Source organism: Salminus brasiliensis, chromosome 11 (genome assembly GCF_030463535.1).
Source record: "Salminus brasiliensis chromosome 11, fSalBra1.hap2, whole genome shotgun sequence".
In the NCBI taxonomy this organism is placed as follows: Eukaryota; Metazoa; Chordata; class Actinopteri; order Characiformes; family Bryconidae; genus Salminus; species Salminus brasiliensis.
In genome coordinates this window covers 27,595,005-27,611,848 of record NC_132888.1, presented here as the reverse complement: position 1 = coordinate 27,611,848, position 16,844 = coordinate 27,595,005, and the positions used below count along the sequence as shown (strand labels likewise).

Genomic DNA, 16,844 nt, shown 5'->3' with positions numbered 1-16,844 from the left:
CAACGGGCGTGAACCTCGCTCACACCTCCGCTCTGATGAGCTCAAACACCAAGTATCCGCTGGAGCGCGTGACCGCTGCACTGATCAGTGTCCCCGCCGGTCACCGCGGATCCAGTCAAGATCATTTGTTTCTGAAACAAGTGCCTAAATTTATAGCGTTGGGATTCGTCCATAACCAGGCCTTTAGCGGTTCTTACACTCGCAACCCTTTTCATTTTCATCACTATGACGTAGAATCTTAACATTTGGCAGTGGATGGCGTTTCTTACCCCGCTACACCTTTCCGCCCTGTTTGTAACTGTCAAAGAAGTCTGAGAGAATATTTGAGTCTGGTCGAGACCACAGATCAGTACCTAAAGGATCAACATTTGGCCATGAGCAGAGAAGACTATCACCGAGGTTATACTTTATTTATTTCCAGAGTTGGGGGGCTTTATAAGAAAAGGCTCTTCCACCAACTGAGGTTTTCAGAATTTTGGGAACTACTAAGAAGTCAGCAGCCTGAGATTTAAGTATTCTTGATGGATCATAATATGTAATAAGATCTCGCAGGTACTCAGGAGTGAGGCCATGTAGGGCTTTGTATGTTAATAGAAGAATTTAGTAATCAGTACAGAATTTAACTGGGAGCCAGTGCAGTGCTGATAGAACTGGACTGATATGGTCAAATGTTCTAGTTTTAGTAAGGACCCTGGCTGCAGCATTTTGAACTAGTCGAAGTTTATTGAGGTTCCTGCTGGAACAACCTGATAAAAGTGCATTACAGTAATCTAGTCTTAAGGTAGACAGTGGCGGGGGACAAATGAACATTCTGAAATTGTACAATAGTACAGCTCATTTACACTCAGCTAAACGTCTCGCCATAGACGCTCTATTCTTAATGGGAAAGAAGGAGAGGAACAGTAGCATTAGCACAGCATTTACCCTGAGCAGCTGATAAAGAGAACCTTTACGTTAAAAAAGTGACAAATTCCAGCAGATTTTAAAAGTATTGAGCAAAGAAGTTATTCAGTGAATCAAGAAGTGTGTCCACTATTATTAAAAGGTCATGTATAGACCTTGATGGTCAGGCATAGTTTTGAACTGCTTTAAGAGAAAATACAGGAGCAGTGCTTGAGCAGTTCTCTACCAGCTACATGATCTATATACAAACAGAACTGCAGCAGAATCCACTCTGTGCATGAACTTGATGAAACTCCACTGAACTCTGCGTGCAAGGCACCTTTTACCACCCTGTATCCTGTCATTATTTTAAATGTATTTTTTTGTTTTTTAACATTTTTGATAATGTAATAGCAGTGATGTGTGAAGATCAAGACACACCTAGGGCTGGGCCTAAATGTCCAAATATGTTAAAGGACCATAAACTCCATTTTTCCTCTTTTCTCTTCAGTCCTACTTAGTGTTTGTGAATCACACTTTAGCCCTTACAATTAAAACTGGCGGTTTTGTTTATTACAGTGCCGTTAAGATATATGTAAATGAGCTTTGTTCTGATTAGCTGTGTTTCTCTGAAGTTCAAGCTCTTAACTATGGAGTGAAGCATTTGTCAAGTTCTATCAGATGTATGAAGTGGAGAATTCAGCATTTCATTTCAGGTCATTTCTCCTGTGTGGGGTGAAACTTTTGCCGTTCTCGGTCAGGTACTTAAACTACAGGATGTGGGAAAATAAAAATTTTATTTTAGGTCTTTTCAACTGTGTGAAATTCTGCTTCAGGTACTTTAACCTAGATACAGTGGGGTATGAAATGTTTGATTTCTGATATTTACAGTATTTTTAGGGTTACATTTCAGGGGGTGAACCATGTTATCTGAAAAATGGGCTATGCTAACCCTCTTATAGAATCCATAGGGGGCGCTACAAGCTCTGTGTTGAATGTGAAGCGCAACACTGTTGTATCCCATATTCAGAGCTATGCTACTGAATTCTGTATGAAAAGTAGCAGAACTTTCCTACAGACCACAGTAACAGAACACTGTTCTACCAGAATAGAGTAGCGTCTTACAGAACACAGTAGCCTGAAACTGTTCATTCACAACAGAGTAGCATAACGTTTTCATTCAGAAGACATTAGAATAATTATTTTAATACAGAATACAGTACCAGTTCTCTTTCAACCAGAATATGGTAGCATAACACTACACAACCAGCATAGAGGAGAATAACTCACACAGAATACAGGATTCAATTCAAATTAATTTTATTTATACAGCGCTTTCACAACAAATGTGGTCACACAGCAGCTTTACAGAGATCGTTTGAGCAAGCCAGTGGCAACAGTGGCAAGGAAAAAGGAGGAACCAAGACTCAAAAAGGGAACCCATCCTCCTCTGGTCGACACCGGATAGCACAATGAAAAGCAAAACAGCAATAAAACACGGAAATAAGGGAATATGGCCAATGTGCCGTCAAGCCATAAAAAGATGAAAACAGGAGTGAAATGAAGTCCATGCAGGTACACGGTCATAAGCACAGCCATGCAGTGAGGGGAGGATGACTCAATTCGAGGACCCAGGACCGGACAGCGGGCAGGAGGGTGGTGGAGAGAGAGAGAGAGGTCTGTCGATGGAACAGTTGAAACTGGGCATCTCAACACATGGAAACGAGAGAAAAAAAAAACACAAAGGGTTAGGATGGGAGGGGTGGAATCACAGCAAAAACGTTTTAGAAATGGTTGCAGCAGGACATTGTAGGCAAAAGCATCCAAACACAAATGCACTCGGACCCGCAGACAGCAGGGGGCAGCTTAGCACATGGAGACCAGAGATGAAATGAAGAAAAAGTAATAATGAAGAAAAGGTTTAGGTTTATATATGAATATGAACAACACTAACACCGCTCAAGCACAACAATTTATACAGAAAACAGCAGCCTAATTTTCATGCAAAACACAAGCAGGACACAGCAGGCCAACATGAATCAAACTGAACACAAGCAAGTGGCACAGCTGCAGCCACCTTTAGCACTGTGCTTGCAAGGCAATCTCGAGAAATTGGATTTTTAGACACAGCAGCATAATTATTACACAGAACAGTTAATTGACATCGATCAAGCAGAACACAGCAGCGTAACAATTTTAATGAAAAACACAAGTAGGACACAGCAGCGAAATACCAAATCAAGCAGAACACAAGCAAGTGGCACAGCAGTAAAATCTCGTTCAAGCAGAACACAGCAGCATACCAACGATCATGCAAAATACAAGCAGGGCATAGCAGCCCAACATGGATCAAGCAGAGCACAAGCAAGTGGCACAGCTGCAGCCACTTTTAGCACTGCGCTGGCAAAGCAATCTCGTGGAAAATTGGAGACTGGGTGTAAAAGTTTTACCTGTTTCTTACTGAGAGGGAGATTGTGGAGGAGTCTGAAAAGTACAATGCGCCACCTTTTTGCACGTCACTGGGGAAGATGCAATAAAGGTCTACAACATGTTACAATTCAGTGAGGAAAATAAATAAATAAATAAAAATAATGAAGAAAAGGTTTAGGTTTATATATAAATATGAAGAGCACTGCAACACCGCTCAAGCACAACAAAGCAGCAAAACAATTTACATGCAAAACACAAGCAAGACACAGCAGCCCAACACCGTTCAAGCAGGACAGAGTAGCGAAATATTATTCAAGCAGGACACAGCAGCAGAACAATTTTGATGCAAAACACAAGCAGGACACAGCAACGCAACATGGATCAAGCAGAACTTAGTAGAGAAACATTATTCAAGCAGAACACAGCAGCGAAATACCAAATCAAGCAGAACACAGCAGTGGAACAATTTTGATGCAGAACACAAGCAGGACACAGCAGCCCAACACAGTTCAAGCAGGACAGAGCAGCAAAATTATTATACACAACACAATTCAATGCGAGTGAGAGCTGTAACACACATGCCTACACCAGAAAACAAGCAGGCACTCATGAGATTCATGGTCATGATTCATTACCTTTCCAAGTTTATTCCCAGTGCGCTGACTTTAGACAGGCTGATCCAGAGATGCAGCTACTACACACAAGGACCATGGAAGGATAGCCCAATGAGAAAAATCCAAACATACTGGACATTCAAAGCAGAAAAGCAAAATACAGATTAAAGACAAGCTGTAGAGAAGACAACTCAAGCAGAACAGCTATTATGACAGACAGACAAAGAGCCCACCAAGCATATACATGTGAGACAAGGTGAAAATTCAGAGAAGGGCAACCTGCTATCATGATCAGCCACGATTCTTCACAGTCCAGACGCCAGATGAAAGAACCTATAGGAGAAACAGAAAACAGAACACACATTCACAGGACACAGTTCAAGTTCCTGTCCCTCTCCAGATGTGGTAATGAACAGAAACAGAAACAAATGTCCTGCCTATGGCCAAGTGTGCAAATTCTGCAACAGAAAATCACTTCACCAAAAATGTGTCTAACAAAACAAACCAAAGCAGAAGGAGAAAAGAAATCATGTAGTTGAACAAAATGCAGAGGTTTACTCATTGGAAAAGCTGAAATCAGAAAAACATTGACACAGTCACAACAAAAGTGGAAAACTGGACAACTGGACTGTAAATAAAACAAGAACTTTGTCTTCAAGTTGGACACTGGTGCTGAATGCAATGTCATCGCAGCAGATCTACAAATCAAAAATGCAAGATTGAATTTTACATTGTTGACAGTGCAATACTAGGACGTGAGACATGCGAGACGTTAGGTGTGGTTTAAAGATGGAAGAACCTATAGGAGAAACAGAAAACACCTCCCATCAGCATCACCCAATGTTGTTGCTGAATCCCGTTTCGAGTCGCAGGTCAGTGAATCCGGTCCACCTGCAGAAACTGGTACTGCAAAACAATCAGACTTACCTGAGACATCAGAGAGAGACATTCTTCACAAGGTCAGGAAGACAAGTGAAAACACCAGCAAGATACAAGGACTGAATCTGGAACACACATACCGTACACATTTAGAATATTCACAAACACATTCAGAGGATACGGTTCAAGCTCCTGTCCATCTGCTGACTGAATTTAAAGTTACTGTCATTTATTGCATCTTAGATTTGTTTAGGTTATTCTGCAATGTCAAGCTATTCTCATATATGAATAAAAAAAAACAATTGTGGGGATGTCACCTATGTTATGTACCAAAGAGGCAATCAAACAGAAAGTATATCACAGAGTCATCCTTAGTCCATACTTTACACTGAGGTACCGGTAAGAAAAAAGGAACACCGGCAGTGGTGTTCGAGGAGCCCTTAGCTTTTCTCAGGCCCGTTGAAAGCACTGACCACAGACCTGAAGAAGGCAAAAGACCACAAATTCACTGAGTTACATGACTCGTTAATCAGAGACAGGACTGTTTGTTGTTGACAGTGATGTACAAGCAATACTAGGACGTGAGACATGATGGAAGAACCTGTAGGAGAAACAGAAGACACCTCCTCAGGGCGGCTAAAAGAGTCTCCATCAGCATCACCCAACGTTGTTGCAGATTCCTGTGTCGAGCCGCAGGTCAGTGAATCCGGTCCACCTGTAGAAGCCGGTATTGCAAAACAATCTGACTGGCAAGGTTGCTGAAAGAAACAGATCAGACAGACAAAGGCCATGAATATCTGCTGTGCAAATGAAGTGAAAAAAAAAAGTGCTCAATGAAATACAAAACAGAACAGAAACAGTTGGGTTTGAACAGAATAGCAAATCCAAACTAGCTAAAAATGAACAAGCAACAGAAGCAAGCTGCTCCAGATGTGGTTATGAACATAAACAGAAACAATGTCCTGCCTATGGCCAAGTGTGTAAATCCTGCAACAGAAAAATCACTTTACCAAAAATGTGTAAAACAAAACAATCAGAGCAGAATGAGGAAAAAAAAAAATATCATGCAGATGAACGAAGGACAGAGCAGGAAGATTTCTTCATTGGATCAGTTGAAATCAGAAAAACAGAATATTAGACAAACAAACACTGTCACAACAAAAGTGAAAAGTGAAATCTTGAAATAAACAAGAACATTGTTTTCAAGTTGGACACTGGTGCTGAATGCAAGGTCATCTCAGGAAATGTCTACAAGTCACTTCGGTTTTCAAGCTGAATTCTGGAGTTTTGTTTTAAATCTCTCACATATTCACACTGCAGGTCACCGTTGGAAAAGCTAACGCTCACCTGTGAACAAAAAAAAAGCCAAAAATGCAAGATTGAATTTCACATTGTTGACAGTGATGTACCAGCAACACTAGGACGTGAGACATGATGGAAGAAGCTATAGGAGAAACAGAAAACACGTCCTCAGGGTGGCAGAATAAGTTTCCATCAGCATCACCCAACGTTGTAGGAGATTCCTGTGTCGAGCCGCAGGTCAGTGAATCTGGTCCACCTGCAGAAACTGGTACTGCAAAACAATCAATCTTACCTGAGACACATCCGAGAGAGGCATTCTTCACAAGGTCAGGAAGACAAGTGAAAATGCCAGCAAGATAAAAGGACTGAATCTGAAACACACACATACAGTACACATTTACAATATTCACACAAACATTCAGAGGACACGGTTCAAGCTCCTGTCCATCTGCTGACTGAATTTAAAGTTACTGTCATTTACTGCATCTTAGATTTGTTTAGTTTATTCTGCAACATCAAGCTATTTTAATAAATATGGTGTCAAATGTACAGTTCATGAAGTTCAGTTCAGAGACTTCATCTCATTTCCCTTGAGTTTTAAAGCATTATGGTCCGACAGTATTTGTATGAACGTTGTTGAGAGTCCTCCACAGCCCAAATCATCCTCATTTATAGTTCTATTCATATTAAGAGAAACAAAAATATATAAATTCAAGTGTGGGGATTTCACATGTTATGTAGCTAAGAGGCAGCCCTACCTAAGAATCACGCAGGTCACCCAAAAGTAATAAAGTGTAAGTGTACCACAGAGTCGTCCTTCCTCCATACTGCACAGCCATGCTGTGAGGTGAGGATGACTCCCTTCGAGGCCCCAGAACCAGACAGCAGGCAGGAGGGTGGTGGAGAGAGCCAGGTCTGCCGACGGAACAGTTGAAACTGGGCATCTCAACACATGGGAAAGAGAGAAAAAACACAAAGGGTTAGGAGGGAGGGAGGGGGAAAATCACAGCAAAAACTTTTTAGAGTGGTTACAGCAGGACAGGGTAGGCAAGAGCAGCCAAACGCACCCGCAGACAGCAGGGGGCAGCTCAGCACACGGGGAAGAGAGAAGAAATTAAGAAAATAATAATAATAATAATAATGAAGAAAAGGTTTAGGTTTATATATGAATATGAACAGCATTGTTACACCGCTCAAGCACAACAAAGCAGTCAAACAATTTATACAAAACACAGCAGTGTAACCACTCATGCAGAACACAAGCAGGAGAGAGCAGCAAAACACTGTTCAAACAGAACACAAGCAAGTGCCACAGCAGCGAAATATTGTTCAAGCACAAGACAGCAGCGAAACAATTTTGATGCAGGACACAGCATCCCCACATGGTAAAAGCAGAACACAGTAGTGAAAGGTTGTTCAAGCAGAACACAGCAGCGAAATATCATTCAAGCAGGGCACAGCAGCGTAACAATTTTGATGCAGAACACAAGCAGGACACAGCAGCCCAACACGGTTCAAGCAGAACACAGTAGTGAAATATCATTCAAGCAGGGCACAGCAGCGTAACAATTTTTATGCAGAACACAAGCAGGACACAGCAGCCCAACATGGTTCAAGCAGAACACAGTAGCGAAATATCGTTTAAGCAGGGCACAGCAGCATAACGTTGATGAAAAACACAAGCAGGACAGCAGCGAAATTATTATACAGAACAAGTGACACTGTTCAAGCAGAACACAGCAGAGTAACAAATTTGATGCAAAACACAAGAAGGATACAGCAGCCCAACACGGTCGAAGCAGCACACAAGCAAGGGGCACAGCTGCAGCCACCTTTAGCACTGTGCTTGCAAGGCAATCTAATCAAAAATTGGATTTTTAGGTGCAAAAGTTTTACCTGTTTCTTACAGAGAGTGGGATTGTTGAGGAGTCTGAAATGGTACAATGCGCCACCTTTCCGCACGTCGCAGGGAAAGATGCAGTGATGGTCTACAACATGTTACAATTCAGAGAGAAAGAAACTGAAACAAGAAATGTGCTGAAAAACAAGTTCAGGGATTACTGAGAGTCAAGAAAGAACCTACCCTATGTTCACCATTTGTTCTTCACGAGAGCTCAGGATCCAGCTGAAAGCGTACGGGAAGAATTCGGGGACCAAAAACTGCAGAATTCAGCACAGTACTCACATATTCTGGCCACTGCATGTCACCGTTGGGAAAGCTACCACTCACCTGTGAACACAAAAGCCAAAAATGCTAAACTGAATTTCACATATTGTTGACGGTGATGCACCGGCAATACTAGGACGTGAGACATGGGAGATGTTAGGTGTGGTTGAAAGAGTGCATGGAATCACAAAGTAAAATGACATTCTGAAAGACATTGATCTGTTCACTGTTCTTGGATTCCTACCAGGACATCACCACATTCAAGTAGATCCCATGGTCTCACCAGTGATTCATCCACCAAGAAAAGTCCCGATTGCCCTGAAAGACAACAATCATTGATGAGCTACACAAAATGGAGAAAAGGGGTGTTATCACCAAACAGCATGAACCGAACGACTGGGTAAGCAGCATGGTCACAGTGGTGAGGATTTTGGCAGATCAAACTTCATGATGAAAGTTCCAAGCTCTGCACACTGAACATACCCATTGAAAGATACAGATTCCTTTGACTTTCTTTTGGAGTGTCCTCAGCTTCAGATGTATTCCAAAGGTCAATTGCAGACTATTAAAGGCCTGGAAGGTGTCGTCAACGTTACGAACGATATCTTAGTCTGGGGAGAAACGGTTAAGGAAACATGACGGCAGGCTCATCCAAGTGCTGAAAAGGGAAAAACCGTGGAACCTGAAACTCAGCAAAAACAAGTGCAAGATCAGATCATCCCAAATCAGTTACATTGGCCATATGCTCGCTGCAGAAGGTATGTCAATCCAGATCGAGATAAAGTGAGAACTGTAACACATATGCCTACACCAGAAAACAAACAGGCACTCATGAGATTAATGGGCATGATTCAGTACCTTTCCAAGTTTATTCCCAACCTGTCTCAAGTCAGTGCACCTCTCAGAAAACTGCTCGAGCATGACACTCCGTGGCAAGTCGAGCACAAAGCTATGAAAAACTGAAATCTCTGGTACTGGTAACACCATGGTACTGGTACACCATCTGTAGATGCGAGCTCAGAAGGCTTCGGAGCAGCAGTTCTGCAGGAGGGAAAGCCAGTGGCTAAATTACATTCCGAAAGGCAACAGCAAATGATCCAGAGATGCAGCTACTACACACAAGGACCATGGAAGGATGGCCCAATGAGGAAAAATCCAAAACATACTGGACATTCAAAGAAGAAAAGCAAAATGCAGATTTAAGACAAGCTGCAGAGAAGACAACTCAAGCAGAACAGCTATTATGACAGACAGACAAAGAACCCACCAAGCATATACATGTGGGACAAGGTGAGAATTCAGAGAGGGCAACCTGCTATCATGATCAGCCACGATTCTTCACAGTCCAGACGCCAGATGGAGAAACCTATAGAAGAAACAGAAAACAGAACACACATTCACAGGACACGGTTCAAGTTCCTGTCCTTCTCCAGATGTGGTTATGAACATAGACACATTTTTGGTAAAGTGATTTTGCTGTTACAGGATTTGCACACTTGTCCATAAGCAGGACATTGTTTCTGTTTAACAAAACAAATCAGAACAGAATGACGGGGAAAAAAAAATCATGCAGTTGAACAAAAAGGCAGAGCAGGAAGATTTCTTCATTGGAACAGTTGAAATAAGAAAAAAAAAAAAACAGGAGTATTAGATAAACATCAACACTGTAACAACAAAAGTCAATAGAATAACTGCCCTGAAAATAAAACAAGAACTTTGCATTCAGCACCAGTGTCCAACTTGAAGACAATGTTATCGCAGCACAGATCTACAAATCAGGTTTGAAACAAAACTCAAATCAAAAATGCAAGATTGAATTTCACATTGTTGACAGAGATGTACCAGCAATACTAGGATGTGAGACATGTGAGACGTTAGGTGTGGTTTAAAGATGGAAGAACCTATAGGAGAAACAGAAAACACCTCAGGACGACTGAAAAACAGTTCCCATCAGCATCACCCAAATGTTGTTGCAGATTCCTGTGTCGAGCCGCAGGTCAGTGAATCCGGTCCATCTGCAGAAGCCGGTCAGACAATCAGACTTACCTGAGTCACATCAGAGAGAGGCATACAGAGAGGCTTCTTCCACAGACCTGAAAAAGGCGAAAGACCATGAATTTGGTGAGTTACATGACTCGTTAATCAGAGACAGGAGTGTTTGTGGTATTAGGGAAGACTAATTGTGGGCAAGGTTGCTGAGAGAAACAGGTCGGACATAGACAAAGGCAGTGAATATCTGCTGTGCAAATGAAAGGACATCAAGTGAAGTGAAAAAAGTGCTCAATGAAATACAAAACAGAACGACAGAAACAAAAACAGTTGGGTTTGAACAGAAGAGCAAATCCAAACAACTAAAACTGAACAAGCAACAGAAGCAAGCTGCTCCAGATGTGGTTATGAACATAAACAGAAACAATGTCCTGCCTATAGCCAAGTGTGTAAATCCTGCAACAGAAAAATCACTTTACCAAAAATGTGTAAAACAAAACAAATCAAAGCAAAATGAGGGGAAAAAAAATCATGCAGTTGAACAAAAAGGCAGAGCAGGAAGATTTCTTCATTGGAACAGTTGAAATCAGAAAAACAGAATATTAGACAAACATCAACACTGTCACAACAAAAGTGAAAAGAATAACTGGACTGAAAATCTTTAAACAACAAGAACATTGTTTTCAAGTTGGACACTGGTGCTGAATGCAAGGTCATCTCAGGAAATGTCTACAAGTCACTCAGATTTAAAACAAAACTCCAGAATTCAGCTTGAAAACCGCTCACATATTCTAGACACTGCAGGTCACCGTTGGAAAAGCTAACGCTCACCTGTGAACACAAAAGCCAAAAATGCAAGATTGAATTTCACATTGTTGACAGTGATGTACCAGCAATACTAGGACGTGAGACATGTGAGACGTTAGGTGTGGTATAAAGATGGAAGAACCTGTAGAAACAGAAAACACCTCAGGACGACTGAAACAGTTCCCATCAGCATCACCCAATGTTGTTGCAGATTCCTGTGTCGAGCAGCAGGTCAGTGAATCTGGTCCACCTGCAGAAACTGGTACTGCAAAACAATCTGACTTACCTGAGACACATCAGAGAGAGGCATTCTTCACAAGGTCAGGAAGACAAGTGAAAACACCAGCAAGATAAAAGGACTGAATCTGGAACACACATACAGTACACATTTACAATATTCACACACACATTCAGAGGACACGGTTCAAGCTCCTGTCCATCTGCTGACTGAATTTAAAGTTACTGTCATTTACTGCATCTTAGATTTGTTTAGGTTATTCTGCAACATCAAGCTATTCTCATAAATATGGTGTCAAATGTACAGTTCATGTAGTTCAGTTCAGAGACTTCATCTCATTTCCCTTGAGTTTTAAAGCATTACGGTCCGACAGTGTTTGTATGAACGTTGTTGAGAGTCCTGCACAGCCCAAATCCTCCTCATTTATAGTTCTATTCATATTAAGAGAAACAAAAATATATAAATTCAAGTGTGGAGATTTCACATGTTCTGTAGCTAAGAGGCAGCCCTAGCTAAGAATCACGCAGCTCACCCAAAAGTAATAAAGTGTAAGTGTAGCACAGAGTCGTCCTTCCTCCATACTTTACACTGAGGAACTGAACCGGTTAGCAGAGGGAAAAACGGCCGTGGTGGTCGAGGAGCTCCTCGGCTTTTCCGGGGTCACGCAGACGCCGCCAGTCCCTCTCCGGTGCGGGAGTGGAGACGACGACTCTCGGTGTCCGTCGCGCCGGTAGTGCTGGAGCTCAGACGCCGCGTTGGAGGAGTCACGGGTCAAGCTGGACGACTTCCTTGCAGAGCGGCTGGAAAGCTCGTTTTTCCGCGGTCGCCATGTTTCTCGAGGGTAAAGAGAAAAACGCAAAGGGCGGGTAGTGAGACAGAGGACTGTACAGTAACACAGACAGCACAAGGATTCCAACAAGTGCCTCAGATGAAGAAGACAAAGCTCACATTACGGACTATAAAGTAGGATGGCCGGTCGAAGCTCTGTGTGGAATCACGGCTCGAGCTTTGAAAGCAGGGCCGCATCGAAACAGCAGCTCCGAGTCTCCTGAAAATACCTACGATCACGTGACCGCCGGAAACGAAGCTTCGTTACGTCACTGGAACGCAATCACGGTTCAATGCGCGTGAGTTTCCGGTCCCGCTGTAGACGAGCTGCATATAATCTGAAATATGTTCTTAAATAAAACGGAAATACAGAACATGTGTGAATTTGCTTCACTTTCATGATCAAATTATTGACATTCCTCAGCATTCAAGGGTTTTTACTGGAGACGATGTGAAATGACCTTGAATAAAAACATTTTACAGCTCTATTTCTGTGTTCAACAGATGTACAGTCTACATGCACATTCAACAGTGGTGTTTTTCCCTTAATCTAATAGTGTCAAACATGCTGTTTTGTTTAGGAGGAGAGTAAAGGAATTACACACTCAGATGAAATTCATTCAGTTAAAGGAAGAAACGCAGTCCGACATCGCTGTATGGAGCAGTTTGGACAAAGCTTATGAACACAAGTGAATCAGGCAGTGGTGGTGTAGTATTGTATTTGTACAACAGGTGGCGCAGTAGAGCTGTGAAGCTGAGCAGCATCCAACCACTTTTCCCTCATTTCTGCATGAAAGGGTTGATTGATTACAGACTCATTTTTGTGATAAAGGATCTGCCCTGTTTTTAGACTTTTATAAAGCCTCAGTTCAGCAGAGCTTTATTTTGTTAAGTAATTATTAGATATTTTCTTTATATTATCTGACAGTAACACACTAAATGTCCAAATGTTTTTGGACACCATTTTTTAATCAATGCATTCAGCAATCAGTTGCACCCATTGCTGACACTGTCCCTGTAATGCAGTATTGCCAATAGAATAGGACTCTCTGGAACAGATAAACATGAACCTATCGGCTCCATGCCTAATGCCAATCGTGGGCTAGAGGGGTATAAAGCCTCCAGCATTGAGCTGAAGAGAGGTGGAACTGTGTTCTCTGGAATGATGGTGCTCATGATGTCCTTTACTTCTAGGGTGAGCTGGGGAAACTTTTAGCTTTGAGTTGGAGATGAGGTTGGGTGATCATCCAATATTCTGACCTCACCAATGCTCTTCTTGCTAAATGCATTCCTCACAGCAATGCTCCAAAATCTAGCAGAAAGTCTTCCATGGCAGTAGAAACAGTTACTCCAACAAAAGCAGGCTAAACTCCTTTTTAATACTCTTGAGTTTAAAAGAAATAACAAATAAGCAGGTGTCCAAATACTTTTGTCATATAGTGTTTTTCTTAGAAATGCTGAATTCTTTTGTTGAAGAGACTCTGGTCAGTTCTGAGAGCAGCAGGTCTAAACTTAAACATGGACTAAATACAGAGAGAAGTTTTAAATTTTACTTTGAGTAGAAACAAATAAACATCCAGAACACATCAGTAATGCAGAACAGCTCTTCATTCAGGCTCTTTTCCTGAACATGATATTAATAATATAAACTTTACAGCTGTTTGGAAAAGATGAAGCATTAAGGAGGAGTCTAAAGAAAGTGTAGAAATGAAGACGCTGCTCAGCACTGATGTGTGTATTAATGATAAACTGATTAGTCGTGTGCTTCTCTGTGGACGAGTTGTGATGAAAAGGAGGATCTCAGCCCGTTCTCTTCCTACAATGGAAAACACACACACACACACACACACACACACGTTAAACACTGCATACACTTCCATCTCCAACTATGAGGGTTTATTTAGGGTGTATTCTACACACTGCACACTAACACGTTTCTATAAAACAACAATGGGGCAGAAATGAAAATATTGCAGCACTGATATTAAAAAGTACCACAAGTGTTTGAGCAGCATGAGTGTAGAGCTTTTGCACTGACTGCATTTTAAACTGAAGGTCACACTGATGGTCAATAAGAGGAAATATCTCACATACTTTAAAAATGAATCTTAGTCTAGATACAGGAGAGGAAACCTCGGCCTCCTGGTTTAAAAACTGTATGTTGAGGAGTTTAGTCAGTTGTGGATAAATGCTGCATCAGCATGTTCAGAAACTTCAAACAGCAGGTTAGCGTGTGGGTTGTTGTGAAAAAGGTTTCTTGGATCTCAGGCTCTGATCGCTGTGGCCTCCCAGAGATCAAACTCCCTCTCTCTCAATGACAGTAGGCTATTAGCCCACTTCTTGTTCTGTGCACACCCTGCTATGGTGTTGTGTTCTTCCTTTGCCTAGAGAGGTGTAATGTAGAGCACAAAGACTCCTTTAGGGGGAGCTGCGAGGCGTCATACAGCCTCATGTCCTGTGTCTTCTCGCTCTCGAGAGAATATGCTTCCTGAAACCGGGGATTGAAAGGACGTGAGACGAATATGCAGCATGGCATCTCTCGACTCCAGCAGCACTGGACAGCTCCCTCTGGGAGAGCAGAGGAGAAGGCTTGTTGAGTGTCTCCATCTAGTGGCTGAAGCCGGAAGTAGAAGAGGCTCTGGTGGACAGTGTTAGGTTAGGTGGAAGTGGTGTGTTCTGGTTTGGTGTCGGGTTTCTGTTATGGGGAAGACTGCTGTTTACGTTGTGTGGTTGTACTGGAAAGGATGAATGATCAACAATAACAGTCAAAAGTTTGGACACACCTGGTCGAATGTGTGCTGATCATTAACTGAAACGTTTGATGCTAGGATGACCGTATTTTTCTTTTCAAAAAAGAGGACACTCGGGACAAATGGGTACCCACCGCAGGACGCAATCAACCAGCTGTCTCTAAACTTTTGACTGGTACTTCGTTTAAGTTTTTTTTTCTGTTTCTAATTTCTAATAAAGTACTTTGCTTGGTTCCTCCAGCAAAGATATTCTAGCAAATCCAGATCAGTTTTATTTAAAAAAGCAAGCAGGAAATGTCTGATGAGCTGAGGGAATTAAGACTTCGCCGTACTGCGTGAGGTAAGATACAGTGTGTGAATGTGGTGGAGAGAGTTGAGGAGTGGTCCGATGACGTGGCCAGATTTTTTAACTCTGCGCTGTCTTCTTTCTTCTGTACCACATAATGTGGGGGGTCTCTCTCTCTCTCTCTCTCTCTATTTATATCTCCTTTGCCTTCATTACCCTCCACCTCTCCTTCTCTGCCCTGTGGTAACGGATGTATGGGACTATGTTGTAGGTAAAGGCCCAGAGACCATCTTTGCGGGCCAGAACCTGAATGATAATGAATAAGCGATTAGACAGTGTTGTGTTGCTGCGTATTTTCTAACTGAACTGACGGTTAGAATCAGTGTAGGTACCGAACCCAAGCACAGATTTTTACCTTTGAAGATTTTCTATTCTAAAATGATGAATCCTCCTGGGGTGGTGAAGCTGATCAACAACACATTTAGTTCTTATAAATGTCAGTAGGGGGATTTCTCTGAAGACTGTTCTCTGATGAGGGCTGGTAGCTGGATTGGTTCTTGAGAGGACCTGATGCTCCCTGAAACTGAAGTTCAAAATGGAAAGTTGTGTATTAGACATCTCTCCTGTTGTGAAAGACATTTGTGTCACGTAGAAGACATGAACCTTCTTAGGGCCTTTATTCCTTCACCTCTTAAACTCCCAGACTTTGACATTCTAAGGATTATTATTCAGCAAGGACATGGAATACAGCACACACTGCCCAAATCCTTCTAAAGGTAGAGGAGTGAGGAATGAGTTCCTGTGGAGTTTCAGAGGTTAAAAGGGTTCATGATGTTCACCACAGTTTAAACAAACACTGAAAGTTACCTGGAATCGTACTGGACATCTTCTCTAACTGGCTACAAGAGGTATAGTCTTCCTTGTCTTCAGGATCTGCTTGAGAGACAACATGACAGATTATCTAGAACATGTCAAGTGATGTGGATAACATCAAATACCTCAGAGTTTGATGCTAGTTAATAATAATAATAATAATAATAATAATAATGGGGAGTTGAAGCCTCGGTCTCCTGGTTTCCTGCATCACTGTGGGAGCAACGGTTCTAGCTCAACAACGACCCACGGAGCAGGACTTTCCTAATTGAACCCAGCCAGTAGGTCAACACTTAGATCCATGCTTGAGGGCTACAAAGGGTGTACCCTTGTTGACTTTGACAGGATCTGTGGGAGGGACACAATAAAAAAAAAAAGATTAAACAACAAATATATTTATTTACTCACCACTCAGCTCACATACCTTAAACTTTAGCCTCCTGGTTCTTTGCTTCATGGTGGACTGTGGGATTACAGCTTCTGCCTCCACCACTGCCCCACAGAGCACATCCTCACAAGCCTGCTGGGAACACGAAGAAGCAGAAACTTCTGCAGAGGAAGCAGAATGATGAGCATCCTGCTGGGAAAAAGAGAAGGTGTTGTGCACCACAGAGTTTGTCCTGAAAAACGTCTTCAGCTTTCTTCCAAGTGTCCTGGAGGCTCGGTTCTACAACATAATCCTTAGCTGCCCTTTCAACTGTAGCACAAAGTGGACATTACATGAAATGCATAAAAATATTTAGTTTAGTAAAAATCTTTGATATTTAATATGCTGTAACTATAGTAATGGAGGACTTTG

The 16,844-nt window shown here is 42.0% G+C and overlaps 1 protein-coding gene across 1 annotated transcript in view; it reads left to right on the top strand.

The window, feature by feature from the left end:
• LOC140565091 (uncharacterized) overlaps positions 1-14,628 on the top strand; it is a 344,799-nt gene extending 330,171 nt beyond the window's left edge. Inside the window, exon 7 of the mRNA XM_072690903.1 lies at positions 14,525-14,628. Coding sequence (XP_072547004.1) covers positions 14,525-14,628 — 104 coding nt within the window. The remainder of the gene's footprint in view (positions 1-14,524) is intronic.
• The last annotated feature ends 2,216 nt before the right edge of the window (positions 14,629-16,844 follow it).